Consider the following 15,192-nt stretch of genomic DNA (forward strand, 5'->3'; position numbering starts at 1 on the left):
TTTCCGGGTCTTAAACATTGATCCAAGGTTCATCGGTAATAATAGTACGTTTCACGGCATCCTTGTGTTCGGAGAGCATTGTTTCTCAAACGTTAACGCGACGCAGTTTTTCGAAAAAATTGAGTGATTTTGAAAACAATCCAGCTTTAACTTTTCTTAGGCCCAAATGGTCTTTCAAAATGGTTTTCACTGATGCTTCCGAAATACCAACGATGCCAGTAAGATCGCTGACTGTTTATAGTCGATTCTCAATTCCTTTATTTTATTGACTTGTTGATCATCAGTTGATGTGGTTGGCCGTTCTGGACGTGGTTCGTTGTCAACGTGTTCTCGACCCTCTTCGAATAATTTGTACCAATCAAAAACAATTAGTCACGACAAAACATTATCAGTGAAGTCCTTTTGCAACATTCTGAAAGTTGGGGCTGCAGAAATTTGATTCCGCACACAAAATTTGATGGAACTTCTTTGGTGAATAATATCACTCATTGTAAAAATCGCCGAATGCACTTTATGCACTTCAGAAAGACAAATGTATAGCAAGCACTAATGATTATTTTGTTGTGACATTTGGCATAGATGTCACTGACAGTCATACCAGAGTAGAAAAAAAAGATTTCAACGAATGGATTTTCGCGCGAAATTTTAATTAAAATGTTTTACTATTTTTTGCCCACAGTAGTACATACGTCAAAGGCGAACACTACAGCAAAGGGGAAATATATATATATACATATATATAATATTTTAATAAGCATTTCACTACTTTCTATTATTCAGATTTGAAAAAGGTTCTCCAATGTAAACTGCTAATACATCACTGATAGTATGAATGAATGCTTGCTTTGATATATTAGGTTCATAAGTTGCTGATTATTCAGTAACTGTTATTTATGGTATATTGAGACCATAAGGACGAATATGCTAATAAATGCGCTTAAGAATTCACTTTTCAGGATACATCAGAACATACAAAAATCGGCACGCGTCAAACAAACGCTCTTCTCATTTTTCATTACCATAAAATTAGCTTTTGTTAAAATCTTGAAAATCATTAAGCTTGCTTTGCTAGCATTACAACAATCTATAAGCTATTATGTGCTTTTGAATACATTAGCATGAATCAATACATACAAAATATGGCAAAGCAATTCTATTCAATGAATTTGTCTCCCTTAAACACGTAACAAAAAGAAGTTGAATAAACGCGCTGATTTCAATAATTTCACGAACAAGTGAATGCTTTATTAGTGGTAGTATGGTCCTTGCATATAAATAAATAAATATATATGTACATATATTAGGGTGTTTTTTTTTTCTTTGAACTATTAATTTTTTTCAATCCCGTCACGAAATTTTATTGAAATACCCTAAAAAAAAATTCCCTTAAATTTTGCCCTTAATATTAACATTAAGAACTGGGCCAAGGCCTGTAAAAATTTTCCATAGAAAATACACTACAATCGTGAGTTTTTATCTTTAAATTCCTACAGATCAGAGGTATTTTATGGCATCGCTTTGACTTTAGACACATATTCCACAGAATTGAACACTCTACAAAAGTGCCCAGTGCAACAAAGTCGTAACTCACACCGGCGAGGTAGTACGGGGCTCTAAACCTGATTTTTCCACGAAATTCGCATTTTTTTGTATATATCTCGTAAATAACAAGAGCTATAAAAAAATCTAAATGACAAACTTGTAGAAAATTTTATTTGCTACAAAAAAGGTCCGAGGTCAAAATCGCTATCATTAATACTTCTCGAGATATTCGGCTTTTTAAGTAAGGCTTAATAGAATTTTTATAGATGGTATGTATATATTAGGGAGGATCAAAAAATGCTGGTTTTTTGCTTCTCATTTAGAAAAATTTTTTGATAAGCATCACTAAGGAAGGCTCTCCAAGTACGAGCTTGTAATGGAAAGGTTCTCCGCCTAATGGTTTACTATTTTTTACTTATTATCAGCTAGAAAAATTTGTATCTCGCTTCGAACTACTTAAAAAATGTGTCGTTTGGTGGATTTCCTTGGAAGATCTACAACGACTTTTTCGTAAATTTTACCCTTTAAAAAATATTAACGGCTATAGTTTGATTATTTTAAATAAAAAAATTTCTTTATTTCTTTACTCAACCAATTTCCTAAGGATCTTTGAATGTCCCAACGAACAAAATGACTAACGTTTGAGAATGTACATAGTGTATATAGGTTAGGTTAGGTTAATCTAGTAGGCCAATAAACCTCGCATAGACCTGTTTGGTCCTTTGCGATACCAGAAGGAGTTCACTTGCCAAGTCCCAGGGAGGTAGTCATCCTCTAAAATGCCTCCGCATGACGCGAATTTTAACAGACTCTACGGTCTCACTATCGATACCTCCGTCGGTTAAACTGTGGGGATCCCAGACCCAAATGTTTATAAATCGATAAGTGATGTTCCAGTCTCTATTGAAATGTTTCAAAGGATATGTAAATATCTAAGCAGAAAGGTTTGACTCGAGGTGTGCTAAGGTGAAATAAAAAAAAAAAAACGATTTTTTTCATATTTCGATGAGTTATACCTTTGAAAATAACGTAAAAAATATTTAAATCTATAGGACAAGTTCCATCTGTTTATCTTTGAACACCTTTTTCTCGAAACAGCATTTTTCGAATTCGCTGCAATGATTTCTCGGAGACGAATGATCCGATAACTATACATTTTTTTCTGCATTTCCTGTCTACTTCTCTATGGAGCCGATCAAAAATCGAATTTTGAATGCAAAGACATCCAAACTGTAGGATAAAATTCAGCGGTTATTTAAAAAGTCGTAAATGTTTGAGTTCCTTCGACCGTAAGTCAGTTTACGGAGTTTATCTTCTATTCGAGATTTTTTTTATATTTTGTCCATGGAGAAGACTGGATTCACTGCAGCAGTGTATGACATTTACTTAACGCAGTCGAAGAATTTTGAAAAATATTTCTATATATGACGGAGGAAACTCATAGTTTCGTAGGAAATTTACTGCTCTATAAAAATGGTCTCTATGATTTTTCGATTAAGTTAAGCGTTTACGAGATATTCATCGTCAAACATCAATGCATATTAAGGTGGATCAAAAAAAAAAATTTTTTTTTTCGTTCGGTACTCTGAAAAATAGGTTCCTAGACACCTCTAAGAAAGTCTATAAGTTTCATAATTCATAATAATTTTTTTCATTGAGTTATAAAATTCATAAGAAATAAAAAATTTTCCCAAAAATAATCAAACTTTAACTGTTAATATCTTTTAAACCTTTGGGTTTACGAAAAAATCTTAATAGACCTTTTTTGTAGAGCATTCAATTTCCTACAAAATCTTAGGAACAAGATATTTTTTCAAGTAGTTGGAAGCGAGATATAAATTTTTCTATCTGATAATAAGAAAAAATAGAAAACTGTATGTAGGAGGACCTTCCCGTTACAATTAAAAACTCATGTTTAGAGAGGCTTTCTTAGAGGTGTCTAGGAACCTATTTTTCCGAGTACCAAACGAAAAAAAAAAATTTTTGTTTTTGAATCACTCTAATGTAGGTGTCCCTTAAGAACTCACGTAATGTTGATTGCGAAACTGATTGGGATTTCAATAACGCTCCAAATCACTGCGTTTTTATAGGGTCTAGTTATATAAAAATTATCTAGTATCTGGGTAAAAGATTTTTGTGTTCACAAGGATAGTACGGGGTTTTTCAATAGGGGTGCTACAAAATTAGTCCAATAGGGACACCAAATGACGCCATATTTTTTTCCAATTTTTCTTCAGTAAGGTTTGCCATTACATCGTGGTAAGATATACGATCTAACAACGAATCGAAATTATTAAAATTTACTACCGAAATTTGGAGTCAGCGGCCTCAACTTTAAGAGCGCTACGTCCGATTTGTGGACGTCATAATCGTCCTTTTAGATCAACAATTAAGCGTCTAGTGGAAAATTTTAAATCCACAGGCACAGCACAAAATGTTTCAGTGCCAGTGAGACAGAGAACTGCCCGTAGTGTCGAGAATATTGCAGCCGCTAGCGCATCAATTGAGGAAGATCCAAATCAGTCTCTCACACGTCGTTCTCAAGCATTGGGTATCTCTGTGACGTCAATGTGGCGAATTTTGGGAAAAGATCTTGGCCTACATCAAATTGACGCAAGAACTGAAGCCGCTTGACCACCAGAATCGACGTATGTTCGGGAATTGGCCTAAGCAACAATTTTCATCGAAAAGTCATCTTCAGCGATGAGACTCAACCACCACCATACATACTTCATGAACATCCCGAAAATATTACGGTTTGATGCGGTTTATGGGCCGGCGACGTCATTGGACTGTACTTCTTCCGTGATGATGAAGACCGGCACATTACTATGAATGAGAGTCGCTACCGCTCAATGATAATAGAATATTTTTGGTCCGAATTGAATGATATGGACTTGGACAATATGTGGTTCCAACAGGACGTCACCACAAGCCACACAGCGAATGTCACAATCGATTTATTGAAAACCAAGTTTGGTGAACGTGTTATCTCACGAAATGGCGCAGTCAACTGGCCGCGTTGATCGTGCGTTTTGACGTCGTTAGACTATTTCCTTGGAGGCTACGTCAAGTCTATGGTTTATGTCAATAAGCCATCGACGATTGATGAACTTCGTACGAATATCGAATGTGAAATTTCAGCAGTATCAGGCGATTTATGCTTGAAAACCGTCGAAAATTTGGTTCAGCATCTGGACTTCTGCAAGCGTGGCCGTGATGGCCATGAAAAGGAAATCGAATTCCATACATAATAATAGCATCTAATGTACTTTCACAGGAATAAAGAATTTGTAGTGCTCTTATTGAAAAACCCATTATTTGAAATATAATATATGTAGGTATGTACTCGCATGTTTATACACAAAAAATTTAGATAAAAGCTCTATAATTTCAGATGGAGGAAAAATTCTGATGAACATTTGACAAGCTTCTAATTATTACAAATACAAACATTTTTGTGCCCATACAATTCAACACATGAATAAACGTGGCCAGTGGTTGGGTGGGGCATAGTAAATATATGTACATACGTACACATATATTTACAAAAGATCTGATAAGTAAGGTCAACAAAACATAAAAGTTCAAAGGGAAGCCGAGAAACGCAAACTTCAACTAAAAGTATGTAAATATACATACATACATATATGTATGTAGCGGTGTCAATGCACCAGGCAATAAGGCAATCGATAGTTCTCAAACTTCTCTGCTTATTACTTATTCATATCTCATGCTCCAACTATGTAAATATATAATAAAGCTACAATAGGACATAAAACATACATACACTTACATAATATGGTGCCATATAAGCCCGGTAGGGAAAAGAGGAATTAGGGAGTTATGTTTCTAGTTTAGAACTTGACCCCCGCTCCATAAAGCCCTGTCATACCTTCTTGCGGATAAAATTTATTGTCTCTGAACGAGATTATCCTCCGATTTCGTCTGTTTTCACACTATCGGTAAGTTCTTATAACTTCTGGTACCCAACAAATTTGGTTGTTGTAAACTTGTTAGAGGGCTCGTATTGTTAGGAACTCGTATTTTTATCGTTTATCAAGATATTTCAATTTTTACTTAAGTTACAGATTGCACTGCTTGTCTGTCCGACAAATAGACGGGCAGAGAGTCACTCGGATTTCAACTCTTCTCCTCATCCTTATCATTTATATATACATAACTCTATATCTAAGTCTCTTAGTTTTGGTTATACGTACAACCGTTATTTAAACGAAACTATTATACTCTGTAGCAACATGTTGCAAGAGCAATTTCGAATGTGCTTTATCCTACAGGGTATGTTCACACATAATTATTTGGAATATTTTTTGGTTGCAAATTAAAATGTGAGGAAAACTTTCAGGATTTCTGTGGTTTCTACGAAATAATGGAAACGAAAAAGTTACCGCAAAGGAAGCACTTCGTGGAGCGCTGCAGAACTTTCTGACACATGTGCACATTATAAATTTATGAATATTATTAATGACGAGGAAAGCTTAATAACGAATTTTCAGTCCCCCCAACAATACATTGTAAACCTCTCTTTGTAAACTAACCGCTGTTGATAGATTGCCATCAAAATTTGAGTAAAAGTTTCCAGACATTTTTCGAGAAAAACTCTTTAACGAAGACTTTTTGAATGGCACTCATTATAACATAGCGTCCAGTGTATTTTTTATGCAGATTCGGAAATTGCCAGTATACAAGGTCTTTTCCAAGGTAAACAGGACTTAAAAAAAACAGTACAAATAATTTTTTTGGCAAAATCAATTTATTTTATTCAAAATAGTCTCCTTCTGCTTCAATACAGCTTTTTGCACGGTCCAAAAGCATGTCGAACAAGTGTTTTAGCTCGTTGGCCGGTATGGCCGCCAGTATGCCAGTGCAAGCCTTTTGTATGGCCTCTACGTCTGCATAACGCTTTCGTTTCATGGGCAAACGCATTTTTCCGAAAAGGAAGAAGTCGCACGGTGCAATATCAGGTGAATACGGGGAGTGATTAATGGTTAAAATGTGATGTTTGGTCAAATAATCGGTCACAAGATGTCCTTCAAATGTTGGATTCAGAGCAATCGTCATTTATGTCCTCACGATCACTTTGAAAGCATTGAAACGTTTCGGTAAAAGCTCTACCAATTTTAAAACAAATATTAATGTTGGCTCTTTGTTCGAAGCTCATTTTCGCACCGCTAACACAAACATACTGACACTTAAAACGCAATAACTTCACTTCTAATTGATGAAATGTCATGAAATTCTCATTGGACAAGCGATGAAGATAACAGATTCTAACGCACCAATCGACATATAGATGGCGCCACCAGGGGCGATAAATTCAAAAAGTCCTGTTTACTTTGGAACACACCGTGTAGTTTAAAATCACTCTTTATATTGCTATGAGTCTAATTGATTGAGCTACAACACAAAAAGAAATAACAAATTTGTTCCTACTAGGAGTAGCTAACTGCAAAACTGTAAAAATGTCAAATTTGAAGTACGCAAGGGCACAATCGGGAGGCTAAATATTAGAAATATAGCACATATGTATATATCATAAACAAAGGATTTTGCTCATGTTTAAAAAAAAGCGACCTCTCAAAAGGGCTCGTGTTTCGTGATGTGATTTTTACATCAAATAGAAACATTTGAGAGGGTAGGAGTTGAGAAAAAAAAAAAAAAATAAACTAAAAAGACCAACGCATAAAAAATCTGCGTAAATTTCTTAATTTTAACTTTTTCTCACTCCTTTGACGTTTCCTAACATATTCACTTTCAATTTGTTCGTAGCATTAGGCTTTAGTACCTTTCTTTGTATTTGCACTCCAAACATTCTCAGCTTTTATTTATATGCTAAAAGTTATGTAATAAACAACTGTAAATTACTCACTGTACTCTTGAATTTTTTTGAAGAAACCAAAAGCCATATTTTCAATATAAATGTAACATTAAAATTGTCATACCAAAATCAAACGTCAATCTACATATGCATGAAATATCATCATGGGAGAAACGCCAAGTAATTAAACTATACCTGAAAAGAGAAAAATAAAAAGAATAGCATTAATTATTTGTAAAAAATATAGTATTCAGTTTTTCTTAGCAGTAAATTAATCACTATCAAGAAAGTATATACCCACAAACTGCAATAGTAATAATTGTAATATAAACAGTGTACAGCATTTCCAAATATTACCAAAAATAATTATAACAAGTAAAGAAGAATTGTAACAAGAAGAAGCAAAGATCGTTTTGTGATATAAACTCAACCCAAAGTAGCCAAATTTATTATAGAATACAAGGCAATGTCACCCAGAGCATCAGAAATCATTACATTAAAAATATGAACATTAGCCCAAGATCAAGAGCTATTTGGTTAATTTTTAGCAAACTATAAATACTCTCTCAATTTCATTGAAATATAACACATACTATGCATTGTGGCAAAAAAGCACCTGGAATTGTTGGAAAAGGCTTACGGTGATCCAGTTTTATTAAACACACAAGCCTAGGACTGGTACAATGTCTCCAAAGACGATCGAGAGATCGTTGAAGGCATGCCTCGTTCTGGACGATGCTCAACCTCTTCAACTTATGAAAATACTTGTATTTAAAAGGTGAAGGATATGGTGCTCGAAAATTGTCGGACAAGTGTTAGAGAGATGGCAGGAGAGCTCGACATCTTTCGCGAGTCCGTTCAAGTGATTTTGGTGAATACTTTTGGTATGAAACGCGTTCTTGCTCGGATCGTCCTGGTAAAGCTGATTTTTTTTTCAAAAAGAGTACCGTAAACAGGTCTTTTTGGACATGCTTGATCTGCGAATTTATGGAGAGCATTATAACTGCCGATGTGTTTATGAGTTTGACATGCAAACAAGTCAACAATCATCGTAATGGATGGAAAAAACGAGCGAATGAACCAAAACAACCACTCCAAAGCCGCTCAAAAATCAAGGTGATGCTCATTGTTTTTTTCGATATTCGTGGTTTGATGCATCATAAATTTATTCCGGAAGTATCGACGGTCAACAGGAAGTTATATTTGGCCGCATTGACACATCTGTCGAAATGTTGTCACGTAAACGGATTGGAGTTGTGGAAGAACAATTCATGAGTTTTACACGATGATAATGCACCATCGCATCGAGCCACGATTGTCACCGCATTTTAAAGCCAAAAACGCAATGAATACCATCGATCAACTACCGTATTAGCTTTGTGTAAATTTTTCTTGTTCTCAAACTGAAATTGCCGCTTCGTGAGACCAGTTTTTCAAAAATATAAAACAAAATTCGATGAAGGAGCTGAAGGCCAACCCAAAAAAAGTGCTTATTATGAAAAGTGTTTCGAGGATTGGAAAAATCGTTGGCATAAGTATTTGTACAAGGTCTGTCGCAAAAGAAACAGGACTGTTAAAAAAACAACAAAAAATTAATATTTTTCAAAAGTTATATTTTTTTATTCAAAGTAGTTTCCTTGTTTCCTTGTTTGGCCAGGTCGGACAAACTCTCGGTGTACAATACCCTCGGAATCGTAAAAACAAATCAGCATTGTCTTTATTTTTGAGTTCTGAAGATGACCGACTTCTGATCGTCACAGAGGTCCTCACGACCTTCTTCGAATCGCTTAAGCCACTCATGCTCATTACTACGGGATAGGCACTGATCACCATAAACTTTTTTCATCATTTGAAATGTTTCAGTAAACGTTTTCCCAAGTTTAAAACAAAATTTAATATTTGCTCTTTGCATTTTACGACCGATGATCAAAAGCTGCTGTCACTTTTTGATCGATAACATCGATTGTAGTTATCCAATTGTCTTAAAATTTTTACGAAATGTCAACAAGAGATCAAACTTTTTATTTCATATACCCACCAATAGGTGGCGCCATCAGAAACAGTTATATTTAAAAAGTTCTGTTTCTTTTGCGACAGACCTTGTATATTATATTTGAAGAGGATTACTTTGAAAGCGAGAAAATAATTGTACTATCTCCAAACAATGTCTTTTGAACGCATCGACCGCCTCTTTAGGTGTCGAAAAACATTGACGTCTTAGTTTCTTTTTTACGAATGGGAATAAGAAGAAGTTACTAGGTGCGAAGTCAGGACAATACGGAGGATGACTCATCAAATTGATGTTTTTTAGAGCTCAAAATGCAGTTGTTTCAATCGATATGCGAGAGCTCGCTTTGTCGTGGTGAGGAGTGATTCGTCTTCGGCGGTTGGTTTTCTTGACTTTGAAAACAACTCGCACACAAATAGTTTTGTATCACTCAGAATTTACTTTTCTGCGTTGTTTCAGTGATATGGTTACAATAAGTCCAGTTGTTCCCAAAAACAGGCAACCATTTGCTTGGAAGTGTCTTGTGCGTGAACAACTTTTGTTGGATTCGGCTCATCTTAAAATATCCGTACAGGCGACTGCTGTTTACTTTCGGGTTCATACGCGTAAAACCACCTATAACGATGTCATAGAGGTGTTTTGAAGCACCGCTTTCGTTTATTGTTAACATTTCTCTCGACCAATCGACACGAGCCTTTTTTTTTGAGCAATTAACAAATTGTGTGTTGGATCCCACATGAATAAATTTTTATGACAGTTTACGCATTATTGAATATGTGCCGATCACACTAATGCAGTTGTCTCAATCTCACGATAGATCACATGACGATCTTGCAATATTAGTTTACGCACAGCATCAATAGTTTCCGGAACAACAACTGATTTTGGACGACCTCTGCGAAATTCCTCTTGGAGTGATCTGCGACTTCAATTGAATTTCACATACCATCGATAAACACTGGTCCTCGATGGAGCTTCAACATCAAAAATTTAATTAAGTTCATCTTTGCACTCTTGATGAGTTTATCCTCGACGAAAGTTCCAAAAAATAATAACGCAAAAATGTTCGCAATATAAATCCACCTTTTTGGCGAGCAGAATATTTTAAGTTACTGTGAGCAACACATGTATACCCACAAAAATGTCAAACTTTACCATAAAATTATGAGTTTCCAGATTGCAAGAAGAATTTCAAATATGTGTCCACATATCATGGAAAATAGCAATAACTTATAACTTTTGCCGAAAAGAAACCAAAATTTGAGAATGGATGAGTGGATGGAGACCTTTGACTAATATGATCTCAGATAACAACATGTTTAATGAAAGAACTTAAGTCATCGGAGTCTACAAATGGTTGCCAGCTGTGCAGGAAATTAACATTAACGACAGCAACCTAAAACACCCATTTATAATACACACACAAATGCGCACCTACACGGATGCACAAATTGCTCTTTGAACTTTCTAATTTGCTTGCATAAATATGCTTGTAATTACTCTTAATTAGTTTGTTCATTTCATAATTTTACACATGTGAATGCGGCCGGAAGAAGCACGAAGAAAGCGCCGCGCCGCTCACTTGCGTCACTTGCTGCAAATGGAAATGCCACGCAACTGGCGGATAAACATATAAATGCTTGTCAGTATGTTAACTCCAAAACTTTTGCGGCAACAACTTGGCGACATAAGCAACACATGTTGTGCTCAAACTGTTGCTGATTCTTATTATTATGGTAGTTTACTGTAGATAAACTTTAGAATAAGTTTTTAATTGTATTGGTGATAGGGACTGAGTTGGAATGCAGCCGAATGTTAGATATTCTACAATTAAAGGTGTTTGAAAAAACTTTAGGAGTATTAGCGACTTGAAAGTTCAAAAATGGGCGTGGTCAAAGCCCTTAATAAGTTTAATGCACTTATCTCACGCACCCAACAACCAAACTTTTTAGGAATATTTCGTTTAATTTCTTGTTTCACAGTGAGAAATGGGAAAATCAATTTCTAAACACGTTCGCGTGCGAAATATACCTATTGGCCAGAACGACAATACTGGCCTTACATATAAATCATTAAAAAACAAGTAAAGAAAGGAAGGCGAAGTTTGGGTGCAACCGAACATTTTACACTCTTGCAACTTGCAGGAAATACCTTAAGGTATAAAATGTCAACAAGAGGATCGGATTCTATATATAACTCATACACTGACCGACATATTCGGCATGAGTTTTGATAGAACAACGAAAATCATTACACATATACCACAAGGTTGGTTCCAAAGTAAACAGGACTTTTTGAATCTAGCGCCCCCTGGTGGCGCCATCTATATGTCGACTGATGCGTTAGAATCTGCTATCTTTATCGATTGTCCAGTGAGAATTTTATGACATTTCACTTATTTGAAGTTTTAAGTGTCAGTATGTTTGTGTTATCGGTGCGAAAATGAGCTTCGAACAAAGAGCCAACATTAAATTTTGTTTTAAAATTGGTAAAACTTTTACCGAAACGTTTCAATTGATGAAACAAGTTTATGGCGATGATTGCCTATCCCGTAGCAGAGTGCACGAGTGGTTTCAACGTTTTCAAAGTGGTCGTGAGGACATAAATGACGATCAACATGTGGGCCAATCAAAATCCGTGATCAACGGAAATTCCATTGAAACTGTGCGTGAATTCATCAAAAGTCAGTCGAAATCATCACTCAAATTCATGGAAATGGAATTGAACATCTCCAAAACTTCGATTTATCACATTTTTACCGAACATTTGGGCTTACGAAATCGCGTGTGCAAGGTTTGTTTCGCACAAATTGACTGACGACCAAAAATTGCTCAGAATCCAACATTCGAAGGACGATTATTTGACCAAAAATCCCATTTTAACCATTAACCACTCCCCGTATTCACCTGATATGGGACTGCGCAGCTTATTCCTTTTCGGAAAAATACGTTTGCCCATGAAAGGAAAGCGTTATGCAGACGTAGAGGCCATTCAAAAGGCTTGCACCGGCATACTGGCGGCCATACCGGCCAACGAGCTAAAACACTTGTTCGACATGCTTTTGGACCGTGCAAAAAGCTGTATTGAAGCAGAAGGAGACTATTTTCAATAAAATAAATTGATTTTGTCGAAAAAACCATTTGTTTTGTTGTTTTTTTTTTTAAGTCCCGTTTACTTTGGAGCGCAACCGTTAGGTGAACGGAACTATTATACTCTGTAGCAATATATTATAAGTGTATAAAAACTGTAGAACTGTGCCAAAGGCCATTTTAGGCAAAATTTCGCATCTCGGAGCTGTTAGACCTATTTTAAATAAAGGACTGTAGGTTCGGAACACAAACAGGGCGGCTAGTTTGAAACTCATCAGCATTAAAAATTGGCAAATGTAGTTTCTCCATTAATTGGATATGATCACTACAAACTAGGTACTAAATAATGATTACATTTCTTCCATTTGAATTATAACGGTATTTATAACTCGATCTCTAATTGAGAAATTCTAGCAATATTGTTTTGCTTAGGTTCCGAAAATGAATATAAATAAATCGGATCGTATCATCTTCCTTAGAAGACATAATAAATTGGGCCCACAAATTTCTATCCTCTCCATAATTTAGTACTTTACTTCTCACAAATTACCGGCGTAGAATAGTCGAATTATAAGGAACGATTCTTTCTTTGCCACTCTCTCTACATATCTTCACCTCTATAGCTTCCTCTCTGCAATCTATCTTTGTCTATATCTATTTTCGTCTCAGTCTCTTTATCTGCTTCCCTCTTATCTATGTATATTCCCTGTGTCTCTCCATCTCCCTCTATCACTTTTTTATTTGTGATTCTTCAGTCTCGCTCCCCTCTACCTGTCTTTGTCTCCATCTCTATGTCTGTCTCTCCAACTCCCTCGCCTCTACTATCTTCGACTCTACCGCCCTATCTCTATATATTTTGGTCTCTGTCTCTCTGTTTCACCTTCCTCCTTTTCTACATTTACTTTGTCTCTCTATTTCCTTCTCTCTATATCTATCTTTGTCTTTCTATTTTCCTCCTTATTTATATGCCTTCGATCACCTAATTAAAGAGCACAGCACAAATATGTGACGACGTGCTCAAAATGTTTTCAGGTGCTGGACAAACACTGTTTTCTTTTGGCCTCCTAATCCAGCCTATCATACAATGCTGTAAAATAATTTAAGTGCTAATTTCTCTTTAATAATATTCGGTGAAAATTTTCCTACACTACTACATCTAAACTGTTTGTTATTTTTGTCTTTTCACAGACGCAGACAGCCAGCAACAAGAACGTCACAATAATCTGGCAATATGTTTTTCAACTGCTTTTCATCACGAATTATGGCATAAATTTTATACTTTATTGTGTTAGTGGTCAAAATTTTCGGTGAGTAAATAGATACACATGGCGTTAATAGCTATATATAATTTATGACCTTTATTATACACCTACATACATATGTATATGTGCATTATGACAAAAGATCAAAGGAACGTGGCAGTGATTATGTAAATTAAGGCATTTCATGAAAGCAGTGTACAGTGTCATAAATTTGATTGCGTGTCATGAATGTTCTTCAGGGAAAACTACGTTTGTAGTGGTGTGCAATTGCTTAGAGTGATAACTGTCACACCGGCTGTCAAAGTAAACACATGTTTTTGACATTTATGTGCAGAAACAAACACAGGAAAAGTTTAAAATCGTGAAAATTTATTTGTAGAAATGTCAACTGACATTTCACCGTGAAACCTTCATCAGCTAGGAAGGCCTTAGCTGTCTTAGAGGTTACGAATTTAGTGTATATTGCGATTTGCATTGCGTGTAATCTAAAAGCGGCTTTAGGGGTTCCCTTCTATTCCAAAAAAAAGTTACTACACATCTAACCCAATGTGCTACAATTAACTAAACCCAAACACTGAGTCAATCCGGAAGTGGCTCACCAATGTCCATTGCATTCAGAATTAGATGCTACCGGTAGTGGCTTCCACCTCAAAGGCACATCCAGGACAGGAATCATCAATTTATGGCAATGAATTTTCGTAGATCGTGTATTATATCGAGAAATGGATCTATGAATTGCTCACTTGTATCGACTCTTTAAGACAACTTTTTGCGTCTGTCAAGCCAATGGTATATGCTGAGAAACCAGCGACGACTGACGGGTTGAAAAGCAATATACGGAAAAATGAGACTGACTATGCTAGAACATGCATTATGCAACTGGAATTGGGCAGAGAAGATGGTCTTCAAAAATCAGTAGCGATGACCAACAGCCGGAAGATCCGTTCAAGTTATAAAGAAATATTAAAAAAAAGGCCAGAATATTGAACTTTTGTCTGTCATTTAGTTAAAATAATTATTTTTTACTGCTAAAACCAGTTTATATATCCAAAATAATTTATATTTTCATATTAAATAAGTATGAATATATTAGGGTGGTTCTTATATGAAGTAATAAAATTTTTGTAACATATTTTCTTAAGCTCTAATTATTTGTCGATGTTGCCAGGTACAGTGGCATAAAAATGTTGAGAGTAGTGAAAGATTAGGGTGTGATGAAGTTCGTATTGATACTCGAAAAACTCGATAAAATTCAAAAGCTTCTGAGAGCAATTTTCCACTACCGATATATATGTAGATTTTCCAAAATGAATAAAATTATAATAAAATATAATTTACATAGTCATCATGTAGAAGTCCTAACCGAAGTCATGTATAAGTCAAACCGTCTCCAATCGAGGCCTGACTTTATATATGTACATATGTATACATCTTCTACTGCAGTAATATCGA

At 35.5% G+C, this 15,192-nt stretch overlaps 2 protein-coding genes across 10 annotated transcripts in view; one reads left to right on the forward strand and one right to left on the reverse strand.

Annotated features, from left to right (window-relative positions):
• Positions 1-15,192, reverse strand: part of LOC126761061 (protein furry) — a 143,820-nt gene that overhangs the window by 61,611 nt on the left and 67,017 nt on the right. The gene's annotated exons all lie outside the window — the stretch shown is intronic.
• Positions 1-15,192, forward strand: part of LOC126761083 (G-protein coupled receptor daf-37) — a 55,980-nt gene that overhangs the window by 21,920 nt on the left and 18,868 nt on the right. The window contains exon 5 of the mRNA XM_050477011.1: positions 13,667-13,785. Coding sequence (XP_050332968.1) covers positions 13,667-13,785 — 119 coding nt within the window. The remainder of the gene's footprint in view (positions 1-13,666; positions 13,786-15,192) is intronic.

Source organism: Bactrocera neohumeralis, chromosome 6 (assembly GCF_024586455.1).
Source record: "Bactrocera neohumeralis isolate Rockhampton chromosome 6, APGP_CSIRO_Bneo_wtdbg2-racon-allhic-juicebox.fasta_v2, whole genome shotgun sequence".
NCBI classification, from domain to species: domain Eukaryota; kingdom Metazoa; phylum Arthropoda; class Insecta; order Diptera; family Tephritidae; genus Bactrocera; species Bactrocera neohumeralis.